This window comes from Choloepus didactylus, chromosome 10, assembly GCF_015220235.1.
Source record: "Choloepus didactylus isolate mChoDid1 chromosome 10, mChoDid1.pri, whole genome shotgun sequence".
In the NCBI taxonomy this organism is placed as follows: Eukaryota; Metazoa; Chordata; class Mammalia; order Pilosa; family Megalonychidae; genus Choloepus; species Choloepus didactylus.
Genome location: NC_051316.1, coordinates 54,692,849 through 54,705,794, shown reverse-complemented (window position 1 = coordinate 54,705,794; position 12,946 = coordinate 54,692,849). Strand labels below are relative to the sequence as shown.

At 38.3% G+C, this 12,946-nt stretch overlaps 1 protein-coding gene across 1 annotated transcript in view; it reads right to left on the bottom strand.

Annotated features, from left to right (window-relative positions):
• Positions 1 to 8,991: 8,991 nt before the first annotated feature.
• Positions 8,992 to 12,946, bottom strand: part of UHRF2 (ubiquitin like with PHD and ring finger domains 2) — a 109,774-nt gene continuing 105,819 nt past the window's right edge. Inside the window, exons 15-16 of the mRNA XM_037797123.1 lie at positions 10,955 to 11,053; positions 8,992 to 10,006 (exon numbers count right to left, since the gene is read on the bottom strand). Of these exons, the coding sequence (XP_037653051.1) occupies positions 9,860 to 10,006; positions 10,955 to 11,053 (246 nt within the window). The 3' untranslated portion in view covers positions 8,992 to 9,859. The remainder of the gene's footprint in view (positions 10,007 to 10,954; positions 11,054 to 12,946) is intronic.

The following is a 12,946-nucleotide window of genomic DNA, read 5'->3' as shown; positions in this document are numbered from 1 at the left end:
CCAGTAGGGCAGGTCTCTTGTTAGCAAATTCTCTCAGCATTTGTTTGTCTGTGAAAAATTTAAGCTCTCCCTCAAATTTGAAGGAGAGCTTTGCTGGATAAAGTATTCTTGGCTGGAAATTTTTCTCACTCAGAATTTTAAATATATCGTGCCACTGCCTTCTCGCCTCCATGGTGGCTGCTGAGTAGTCACTACTTAGTCTTATGCTGTTTCCTTTGTATGTGGTGAATTGCTTTTCTCTTGCTGCTTTCAGAACTTGCTCCTTCTCTTCTGTGTTTGACAGTGTGATCAGTATATGTCTTGGAGTGGGTTTATTTGGATTTATTCTATTTGGGGTTCGCTGAGCATTTATGATTTGTGTATTTATGTTGTTTAGAAGATTTGGGAAGTTTTCCCCAACAATTTCTTTGAATACTCTTCCTAGACCTTTACCCTTTTCTTCCCCTTCTGGGACACCAATGAGTCTTATATTTGGACGTTTCATATTATCTATCATATCCCTGAGGTCCGTTTCGATTTTTTCAATTTTTTTCCCCATTCTTTCTTTTATGCTTTCATTTTCCATTCTGTCATCTTCGAGGTCACTGATTCGTTGTTCAACTTCCTCTAGTCTTGTACTATGAGTGTCCAGAATCTTTTTAATTTGGTCAACAGTTTCTTTAATTTCCATAAGATCATCCATTTTTTTATTTAGTCTTGCAATGTCTTCTTTATGCTCTTCTAGGGTCTTCTTGATTTCCTTTGTCTCCCTTACTATGGTCTCGTTGTTCATCTTTAGTTCTTTGAGTAGCTGCTCTAGGTGCTGTGTCTCTTCTGATCTTTTGATTTGGGTGCTTGGGCTTGGGTTATCCATATCGTCTGGTTTTTTCATATGCTTTATAATTTTCTGTTGTTTTTGGCCTCGTGGCATTTGCTGAACTTGATAGGGTTCTTTTAGGATTTGTAGACCAATTGAAGTCCTTATGTCTAATTTATCAGATCTACAGCTTCGTGGAGTACACTTTCTCTAACTAACCAGCAGGTGGCGTCCACGAGCCACCTGTTCTCCACAAGCCAGTTCTCCCCTGCTTAGCCTTTTTGGTGAGTGGGGGAGTGAGTCTTGTGGGGTCCAATTGGTGTACCAAGCTTGCGTGTGTAGTTGGTGTTGCCTGCCCTGTGTATGGGGCGTGTTTCTGGGCAGTCAGGGAGGGGGGGGGTGGCTCTAACAATCAAATCTCCCTGGTGATCCTAGAGTTTTAAAGCCGTGCACCCCGGGTCCTCTGTTGAGGGATGACTGTGCTATGTCACAGGTGAGTGCCGTCCCCCCAGGGCAGTTCTGGGCTGCTGGGCTGTGTAGGGAGGCTCCCAGTGTGCTGAAATGATGGCTGAATGGGGCTTTGTTAATTCACACTGCTCTACCTTCCCAACTCTGGGACAATCAGTGAGGTTGCAGGGAAGGCTAATGTCCACGCCCAGTTTTGTGGTGTGTGCCTGTTATTTGAAGCACTTCCGTCACACTGGGTTGTCTGGGGCAGTTCTGGGCTATGGGGCTGGCGATGGGCAGGAGTGTTTCCTGTCCACCAGGATGATGGCTGTGAACGGACACCCCCCTTTTCTTGGGAAGTTGTGGTGTTTAGTGAATTTTCTCAGCCACTGGATTATTGCGTTTTGTCTCAGAGCTCTCCTAGTTCTGCTCTTGACTTGACCTGCCCAAATTGCAAGCCTTTGAAGCTTTCTGTATTGGGCTTCTTAGAGTAATTGTTTTAGAAAAAGAAAAAAGGATTAAAAAAAAAAAACGGCCCTCCTCAGAGATCTAATGGTTATTGAAATGCTAATAGACAAAGCAATTAGGGCCATTAAGGAAAGGTCCACAGGGCAGAGAGATCAGCTTTTCTTCGGGATTTGCATATGCGCCTCAGGGCCTGAGCTCAGGCCTGAGCTCTGCCCTTCCCCTTTCTATGTTCACCAGAACTCCAAAAATCCTCTGCTTTTATTTTGGAGTTTTTCATGCTGTTTTTTTTCTATGCCTGTCTCCTCTCTGCTGGGCTGGCTGCTCTCAGATTCTCTGGTGTCTGGTCTCAGTCTATCTATGGTTGGAGTTTAGATCAGTAGAATGAGTTTCCGATAAGGGCTGCCACTGCAGTTCTCCCTTCTCCTTCCCGGAGCTGACAGCCCCTCCTCCCACGGGACTGACCCTGGCAGGGGGTGGGGCGGGGTGCAGGTCCCCTGGCCACAAAAACTTACAGATTTCGCTGATCTCAGCAGTTCCACGTTTTCATGAGTGTTGTATGAAGTATGCCCAAAGTCAGATTGCTCTGTAGTGTCCAGTCCACGCAGTTCCTGGCTTTCTACCTACTTTCCTGGAGGAGTAACTAAAACATACAGCTCACCAGTCTGCCATCTTGCCCCGCCTTGATTGTGTTTTAAAACTTCAACTTTCATATGAGACCAAGGGAATAGATATCTATTTGGTACAGGATCTAAATTTTCTAAACGGTACAACTCTACAGTCGATTTGTTCACACACCACAATTGCATGGAACTTTGAATAGGAAGTGAGATACGGTAGGTTAGTATAGGCTGGAGTGAATTAGTGACACATCCTAGAGTAATTTGGGCTGATAATAAAAAATATATTTACAGCCTCCCCCTCCCCAGCCCCGAGGATCTGGGGGAAGGTGCGGATGTGTTAGACATCCTCACCTGGACTGGTGTTGATGTTGTCACAAACATTGGGACTGGTGGTTCGATGTGCTGAGCCCTCGAACATGGGACTTGCCCTTATGAAGCTCATTACCACAAAGGAGAGTCTAAAGTTGTATGTAATGGTGACTAAGAGTCTCCCCCTGAGTACCTCTTTGTTGCTCAGATGTGGCCCTCCCTCTCTCTAACTGAGCCATCTCGACAGGTGAACTCGCTGCCCTCCCCGCTACGTGGGACCCAACTCCCAGGGGTTTAAATCTCCCTGGCAACGCAGAGTATGACTCCCGGGGATGAATGTGGACCCGGCATCGTGGGACTGAGAGTATCTTCTTGACCAAAAGGGGGATGCAAAATGAGACGAAATAGTTTCAGTGGCTGAGAGATTTCAAATGGAGTCGAGAGGTCACTCTGGTGGACATTCTTATGCACTATATAGATAACACCTCTTAGGCTTTAATGTATTGGAATAGCTAGAAGTAAATACCTGAAACTACCAAACTCCAACCCAGCAGTCTGGACTCCTGAAGACAATTATATAATAATGTAGATTACAAGGGGTGACAGTGTGATTGTGAAGACCTTGTGGATCACACTCCCTTTATCTAGTGTATGGATGAGTAGAAAAATGGGATAAAAACTAAAGGATAAATGGGGTGGGATGGCGGGGATGACTTGGGTGTTCTTTTTTCCCTGTTATTTTTTATTCTTGTTCTGGTTCTTTCTGATGTAAGGAAAATGTTCAGAGATAGATTGTGGTGATGAATGCATAACTATGTTATCATACTGTGGACAGTGGATTGTATATCATGGATGATTGTATGGTGCGTGAATGTATTTCAATAAAACTGAATTTAATAAAAAAAAAAAAAGGTAACTCAAAGTGGATCGAAGACCTCAATGTAAGAGATAGTACCATAAAACTCCTAGAAGACAATGTACGGAAACATCTCCAAGACCTAGTATTAGGAGGTTGCTTCTTAAATCTTACACCCAAAGCACAAGCAAGAAAAGAAAAAATAGATAAGTGGGGACTCCTCAAAATGAAAAGCTTCTGGAGGAATTTGTCAAAAAGTTGAAGAAGCAGCCAACACAATAGGAGAAAATATTTGGAAAACATGTAACTGATAAGAGACTGATATCTTGCATATATAAAGAAATCCTACAACTCAGTGACAATAGTACAGAGAGCCCAATTATAAAATGGGTAAAAGATATGAAAAGACATTTCTCCGAAGAGGAAATACAAATGGCTAAAAAACACATGAACAAACGTTCATCTTTACTATTAGGGAGATGCAAATCAATACCACAATGAGATATCATCTCACACCAATAAGAATGTTTGCCATTAAACAAACAGGAACTACAAATGCTGGAGAGGATGTGGAGAAATTGGAAGTCTTATTCATTGCTGGTGGGACTGTATGAATGGTACAGACACTCTGGAAGACAGTTTGGCGGTTCCTCAGAAAACTAGATATCAAGTTACTCTATGATCCAGCAATTTCACTTCTCGGTATATACTCAGAAGATCTGAAAGCAGTGACACGAACAGATATTTGCACAGCGATGTTCATAGCAGCAAGGTTCACAATTGCCAAGAGACGGAAATAATCCAACTGTCCTTCAACAGATGACTAGATAAAAAAAATGTTGTATATATAGACCATGGAATACTACACAGCAGTAAGAAGGAAAGAGGTTGTGAAATATATGACAACATGGATGAACCTTGAAGACATAATGCTGAGTGAAATTAGTCAGACACAAAAGGAGAGATATTTGTATGTTACCACTAATGTGAACTCTGTGAAAAATGTAAAATAAGTGCCTTATAATGTACAATATAGGGGACCTAGAGATAGATAAAAGCTAGCGAAGGGGATGATAATCTAATATGTACAGATATGATAATGAAGGTATACAGATATGATAATGAGGGTGGTATGGGAATGGTCAGGTTTGACTATGGTTCATTAATGAGATTATAAGTATCAGGGAGTCATTGAAAGTGAACATGTTCGTAAACGGTTGTTTAAAGGCCTGTAACCCACAAAGTAGCACCACAAACCTAAATAAGTGGTAGCATGATATATTTATAAGGTATGACACTGGTACAGAGGGTTAACAACAGAGTGGTATATGGAGAAATTACCCATTACATATTAAAGACTGTTTAATAGAAATATCTTACCAACACTACACTAATACTAGAGATGAATAATATAGCAGCTGATAAGAGCTCTGGGATGTATTATGTTATGATAATCATTTAAAGTTGAGAGTGATGAGGATCGTACAACTAAGTAAAGATAATGTAAGAAACTTACCGTTTAGCTTGGGATAGAATATGTATTACAAGAAATTAGGAACCCATTACTTAATAAATCAAGTTCTTGACTTGAGGCTTGCTCTTGTGAAACTTAAGGTTGTAAATGGTAGGCTGAGCCTTCCTATAATTATGCCTAAGAGGCACCTCCAGGGAACCGCTTTTGTTGTTCATTTGTGGACTTTTTCTCTAAGCCCAACCCAGCAAATAAAGTCATTAACTTCCCCCTTCCAAGAGTGACATGACTCCCAGGGGAATGAATCTCCCTGGTGACATGGGACATGACTCCCAGGAATGAGCTGGGCTCTGGTAGCAAGGGATTGAAAATGCCTACTTAACCAAAAGGAGGAAAGAGGGGGGTGGGGGAAGCTAACAAGCTAAAGTCACAGTGGCTGAGAGATCCCAAATAGAGTTGAGAGGCTATCCTGGAGGTTTCTCTTATAGAAGCTCCAGCTAGACAACCCAAATGGTCATAGTATGCCATGCCTTTACTAAAAGTATTCTCCAGATACTTAGGTCCCGATCTGAGATTTTATAAAATATTCACTCACTAAGTTTTATCTCTCAGAAACTTAAATCCAGAGTGTTCCTATGCCAGAGAAGTCCTAAAACCCAGAGGCAACAGCCTCTTTAAGAACAACAATTGGATTCAGCCTCCTTCCCCATACTGTTGACACCCCCTTTCAATATGAAGAAGTTAGGATGCTCAATGTCTAGATACCTCAGAATACTGAGAAAGAGACTAAGTGAAAGGAAGGGGTAGCCACAAACGAGATAAGATTTAACAAAGGACTATGAATACTGAAACTTTATAGAAATATATATATTCAGATACTGGGTCTTAGAATAGCTGGAAGGAGATAAATGACATGGTGGAACTGCACCCTGTAACATCCTTTGAAATTTGCTCTATAGCTAATCAATTGTGCTTCACCTTTTTGTATATACCTTATATTGCATAATAAGGAAAGAATGGAAACTGTGGAACTGTAACCCCTAACAATTTTTGAATTACCTATATAACTGCTTGTTGAGCTGTACATTGAAAGTTAACACCTTTCCGTACATGCTATATTTTATAATAATGGAAATAGCTGAAGTTGTGGAACTGTGACCCATGATATTCTTTGAAATTTACTCTCTATTTGTTATATTGTACTTTGAAAGTTATTACTGTTAGGTATACATGTTAAAAGCTTACAATTAAAAAAATGCGTTAAAAAAAAAAAAGATGTTTGTGGGAAGTAAGGGGCACGTCAGATATTTCTCCTGGCATCTAACAGAAATATAGTTAAAAGCTGTTTGTAGACATATTTCTAGGTAAAATGTCCATGGAATCTCTGTCCTTTCCACCAGGATCACATCTCATTCCTTATAACTCACCAGAGATGTTTTAAATTGCCCGTATTTTAAGGAGAAAATGCTATTAATGAATTAAAAAATTCTTCACCATGGTAGTGAGAGAATATTTAAGAAATAAAAGTGAATGTAGGGTTAGGTCATAGATCTCAACTGGGCCTTTCAATAGGATGATCTTACTCAAACCAGAGCACTTTAAAACGGAAAAATGGTATTCATAATTATCTTGGAGCAACAAGTGCAAATGGGTCTTTTCTGGGCAAACTGGGTCACCCTATCTGTATTAGTCATCTGTTACTGCATAAATTACCCCAAAGCTTAATGGCTTAAAATAACATTCACTATCTCAGTTTCTTAAGTGCTACAACCAGCTCAACGTTGGACTTGGGGAGAATCCACTTCCAGGTTCATTCTCGTGTTTTTGTTAGGTCCCAGGACCTTGCTGGCTGTTGTCTGGAGACATCAGTTCCTTGCCAAGAAGGCCTCTATATAAGGCAGCTTACAAATGGCAGGTGGGTTCCTTTAGAGTGAGCAAGAGATGGTGCCAAAAATGGAAGCCATGGTATTTTGTAATCTTATTTTCAAGTGACATACCATTACTTCTGCTATATTCTCCTCATTACAAGAGAGTCAGTAAGTCCAGGCCATACTCAAGGGGAGGATATCATAACAGAGCATGAAGACCAAGAGGTAGGGATCACTGGGGACCACCTTAGAGGTTGCCTACCATACAATCAATGAAGTTAGCAATAATCTGTAGTCGACTAACTCAGGTATTAAAGAATTTAATTTTAAATGTACACTATATACCAGTGAATATTATAACAATGGTAGAAGTTCTAGATCCAAAATGGATTAAAAAACCAATTATCAAATTCAACTTTATATTTACTGTTAGGCTGTTGAATTTAGGAACGCTATCAGTTAAGATAGGCTAGGCATGCTGTGTTAATAACCCATAATTTTCAGGGGCTCATGTTGCAGGTTCAGCTCAAGTTGGTTGGATGTTCTGATTTGTATCATTCTCACTAGGGGACCCAGGCTGATGATAACCCTAAGAACTAATACCAACTTGCCAGCCATAAGAATGACACTTGAAATTAAATCTTCCAGTCCCAGTCTAGCCTTAGGATAATTGCAGTCCCATCTGACATCTGACTGCAACCTCACCAGAGGCGCTGAGCCAGAACCACTCCAACAAAGCTGCTTCCAAATTCCTGACCAACAATAATTGTTAGAGATAATAAATAGTTATTGTGCTTTAAGCCCATCTTCCCTCTAAAAGATACTTAAACAGACATAAAATAATCACAGTGTGAAATTCTTATTTGGATGCTGATTCAAACAAACGAACGAAAAATAAAATACCCATTTATGATATTTGGGACAACAGAAATTTGAACATGTACTAGATATTTGAATGTAAAAATACTGTTACTTTTTTACACGTGACAGTGGTATTGTGGATATGTTTTCAGAAGCCCTTATCTTCTAAGATACAAACTGAGATATTTATGTAAAAATGTTATGTCTTAAAAAACAAACAAACAAAAAAACATCAAGAGCAACAAAATTGCCTTGCTTGGGCCATTTTGATACTTGTGAATATGTTAAGCTATACTCAGCGTTCTTTCCTACTCTTGTTATCGCAAAGTTTAGATAATTCACAGCATAACTGTGGGAAATCAGTTATGGAAACTAAGAGATCCTACCTTACCCTTAATGCAGAGATGCAGACAAAGCCAGAGAAAATATAGCACAAAGCCAGAGAAAAGACAGTTTAATGACTCATTTTCAATCTCAGAAGGACCCACTTACACTTGATTCTTCAAAATAAAAATGATTTCAATACCTATAACTAGATATGTGACAATAACAATAATTACTTTGCTTTTATAAGTGTTTCCCAGAATCTGATTTTGAGTTTAATCTAAAGCAGGAAAAACAATGAAACTAATCTGTTATATATTTGTGTGAGAGCCTACAGAGCAAAGAAGTAAAGATCACCTGTGCTCATTTGGTTTATGATGATGTTTGGAAAGTTACTTCACCTTTTATGCTGGGATAATGGTACCCGCATCTTTGGTGTTAGGAGTAAATGAATATACATAAAAATGTACAAGCGACTAGCACAAAGTCTAGTGGGGTGTGTGTGTGTGTGTGTGTGTGTGTGTGTGTGTGTGTATGTATATATATGACTGAATTTAAGGGCAAGAATACTGATTTGATCATGTTAGAACTTCTCTGATGAATATAATAGCAATATAGTTTTAAAGGATATAGTAAGTTTTAAAATATTCTCATGTCTGTGAAATAAGCAGTACTGATGATGCTAAAATTGAACATAAGATTGAAATTGTTATAGAAAAAAGAACAGTTACTAGGTTCTTATTTTGACATTTTCCCCCATTTAGTAAAATTAAAAACAAACAAAAAAATAATCCTAGGATGAAATGTAGTCAGTGCTTAAGATTTCATGCTAGTTCTCATTACCAAAATCAGAAGTAAAAACTGAAGAAAGCCTTTTTCACTAAAAATGTACAATGAGCAAACTGGAAATAATTCTTAAAAATCCTTAATATAAACCAGACAAATGTAAAAAAGTAAAGCAAAATGAGCTGTTTTTCTGGTCATAAAATATTTATTAAGGTATACTTTAGGGAATATAGTGAATATAAAATTTGGGATCACAATATGAAGCAATTTCAATCCTCTCAAAAGTCAGCACTGTCCAGATGTAAAACCACTGGTGAGACTCACTAAAAGCAGTTTGACTAGTACAGAAATGGCTTTTCATGAACATTTACAATTAGAGCATCTGAATACCTTTTTTAAGTGCAAAACCACACCACATTACACTAATGCAGCAATAATGCATCCATATTGTTCTCATTAATCATTAGTAGTCAACTTGCATAAAAACACCAGAAAAAAGCACAATGGATCCCACAAAATGGGCTAAAAAACAAATCTGCCCTTGCAAAACACACATATGATGGAAAAAGAGACATTAAAAAAAGGATTATGCACACTACAGGAGCTGCATTCATTCCAATTGTTTCAAGTGCCATTTTCTTTTATGTAAAATCAAATTACATGAACCAGGCACAACTAATATCTGGGAGGCAGTGTGTAGCTAAAATTTCATTTGACTAATCATTCAATGACTTTAAAAATCCCCATAAATCTTTTCTGTCCTGAGGTAGTTGCAAAATAAACCATAACTTGGGTATCAACTACTGTTGAGGTTTTGACTTTTTACTCATTAAAACTAGTTGTTACTGGCAGGAACTACCTTTTGATATTTAAAAGACAGTTGAGAAATGGGCCTCTTACTACACACACAAGATGATGGCCATGTGGGAAAGAGGATTAGTTGCTTCAGAATGTGAGAAATGTGGTCCACCATTGATTCCAGCCTACCTACCCCATTTTAGATTCTTTTTTGTCCAAAAAGCCACCAGGAGCAATACAGTAGAAGTAGACAGATCATCGTCCTTTACTGTAGCCAGGGAAGAAAAGGTCAAGTAAAGTCTGCAGGATCTCATTGGGGAGCATGATGTAATTCTGGCCAAGATCATGTCGGCAAGCAGGGCAGGAGAAAACTTGGGCTTTAAAGGAGCGCTGTAAGCAATCCTAAGGCAGAAGCAAAAAAGACCTACTTTCATCTGAGGGTACAATGTGCAGAAAGGTACATGACAACTTATGCCTTTAAACAGGAACTGAAAACTTACTGTTTGGTAACAAGAGAACTATACAGAATGAACAAAGGCAAAGGTCTGAGCTGTGCTATGAAAAGTAGTCTACCCTCAAGACTTTAGTTTCACCTCAGCCACATATTGTAAAACTTCAGGTAAATGGTTTTACTTTTTTGGGCTTCAATTTCATCATCCAGTAAAACAGAGATTATATTGGTCCCACTAGCCTAACCTTTTAGGTTGGATTTCAATCCAGTTCCTTCCTGATAGACCACTAAAGAAAAAAGAAAATTCAGGATTCCTTTGTTACCTGGTTAGAATTAAGCTATATATTTTATCAAGTCACTTAACATATACTAGGTCTTCCAAAAATATATTATTTAGCTGTACTCAATATAGTTAACTGACTGAAGGTGACACAATCACATATGTGGAAGGTTTGTTCCCATTTCACAGAAGAAACTAAAGTTATAAGTTAAGTCAGGGCACAAACAACCAAGTAGTAGAGCCAGATTCTAATCTTGGTTTGAATAAAACTCAAGTAACCAATATTTAATTCATTTGAGCATGCTGCCAGACAGAATCTATTTTAGATTCATACTGAGGGCAAGGAACCCATTCCAGTTTGAGCCATAATATATAAAACAGCAATGATATTTTATTTCTTCTATTCCATTTTAATACATATTTGAATCACTACCAAATTAAAACTAATTTACCACATGTAAATTAGTTATCTGTATAACAGATAATAAATGTTTCTTAACTGGCAAGGTTCCAAAGTTATTCTGCTTTGTGGGAAAATGCTTCACATGCTAATAACGGGTTCATAGGTTTGTGTGATTTCTGGCAAATGAAGAGATAATGAGAAAGGAATTCTACTCACTTTACAGACATTGTGGAGGCACTCTGTTGTCACAGGCTGGTAAACTAGTTCCTGGCAGCAGACACACATAAACGATTGTTCCAATTTTTTCAGAAAATTCTAGAATGGTACCAAAGGGGGAGAAAAACAGGTTGGCATTTCATAATAAACTAATAAAATTCTAACTGACAAGAGGTATTTGTCGCTTTTAATGTTTTCTATTAAGAAAAAAAAAAATCAAGTAATGATTGTAGCTACCTGAGACACACAAACTTAATATAACAGAAGCTGAAGACATTCCATTCCACAAGACATACAAATTAGTTTTAAAATCTTCTTTTCCTCAGATTATTCTCTGTGATATTTTCCTTCCACCCAAATTACATATTTTTCTGATGCTAATGTTTACTCTAATTGGGACAAAATTACAAAAGGTAGAGCCATCTAAAACAAATATAATTGAATGGATACCCTGCACTCTTCATAAGCTATTACTGATTCCCATTTACCCAGGCTGTTTGTTTCTTTTAAACTAGAAGGAAAAGTAGTTTTTTGAAGTGATAAGGATAATCCTCCATTCAGTTCACTTATTTTTGGTAGTAGGGAAATATATTTTGTTTGCTCTTTGTGTTAATAGAAAAAGTAGAATTTACAAGAATTCCAAGTTTTAAAAAAAATCAGATCCCATTTCAAAAGGTGTTTTGATACTAATTTATGCACATGAATCATGAAAGTCAAGTGAATTATAAACAAAGTACTATACAACACATTAGAAGAATATACCGCTTAGGAGGAGATGTGGGAAAAATTCAAACGTTTATACTTGGCACCGTCTCCCTCATGAACAACTTTGTTAATGGCTGATAATCTCCCAGTGCCTCCCTAGTGCCTGTAATATAGGTATTTTGAGTTCCTACTATGGTAGTAGGCACTTATCTACATAGTTGTTTGGAGAAAAAAAATAAAAAAGGTAAAGTTGTGCTCTCAAAAACTTGTATTCCCAAAGGAGTGCAGACAAAAAAAATCAATTTCATACAGTAATAACTATGAGGAAAACAAAGCAAATTAAAAAAACAGAGTAAGGAGCTGCTATTTCAGAAAGGGTGACTAGGAAAGGCCTCTCTGAGGAGTGTAATACTGACACAGAGAATTAAACACTATGAAAGAGTGAGGAGGTGAGAAAGAAAATTCCAGGCATAGGCAGTGGGTATGTAAAGGCCTAGGAACAGGAACAAATTGAGTGTGTTTAAATAGCAGAGAGACCTCCGTGGCCAAAGAAGTTTTGGTGCAAGATAGTAGCAACAGAGGAGACTGCAGAGGTAGACAGGGCTGCCAAATCATGCAGGGCCATGAGAAGGAGTTTGAATATAAATACATATATATACTTAATATATGCATTTATGTAAGACATCACTGGCTAACTGCTGATTTTTCTGGCTTAGTTAATATGTTCTTGGTTTATGAGAAGAGAATGTGCATAAAACTTGTCCAGGGTCATAGTGCATAAACACCCAGAATGATCCCTAATAGCCAGGTCACAATAATTTGACCCAGGCATGTAAGATCCTGCCACCAGCAGGGCACCAACCTCAGGGAAGAGAATTTTTATGTGCACTTGAGTGGCTTTTCCCTGCACCTATATCTGCTACATTGCGCCCTGCCGACCCACAGCTAGAAGTCAACTGGGTTATCACTAGCCAGCTGGCTCCTCTCCACCGGAGTGTAATGAGACTGTGACTAATAACTGCATTCTGTATCTTACTTGCTTTAAATGAAAATAAGTTTGACCCAACGTAGTCAGACTACCCTCATGCCTGGTCTCTTGGCTAAAAATCAAGAAACACTTTTCCAAGAGCTAAATCACTTTCCTCTGTCCTCTAAACACGTAAGCCTCATTCTACCACCGGTAACTCAACATAGCATCTTTATAGGCTAAAGGAAATGATGATTCCAGTATAAATCAAAAGGGTATTTGAAAAAATTCACCTATTTTGAAAATTTAAAAAATTATAT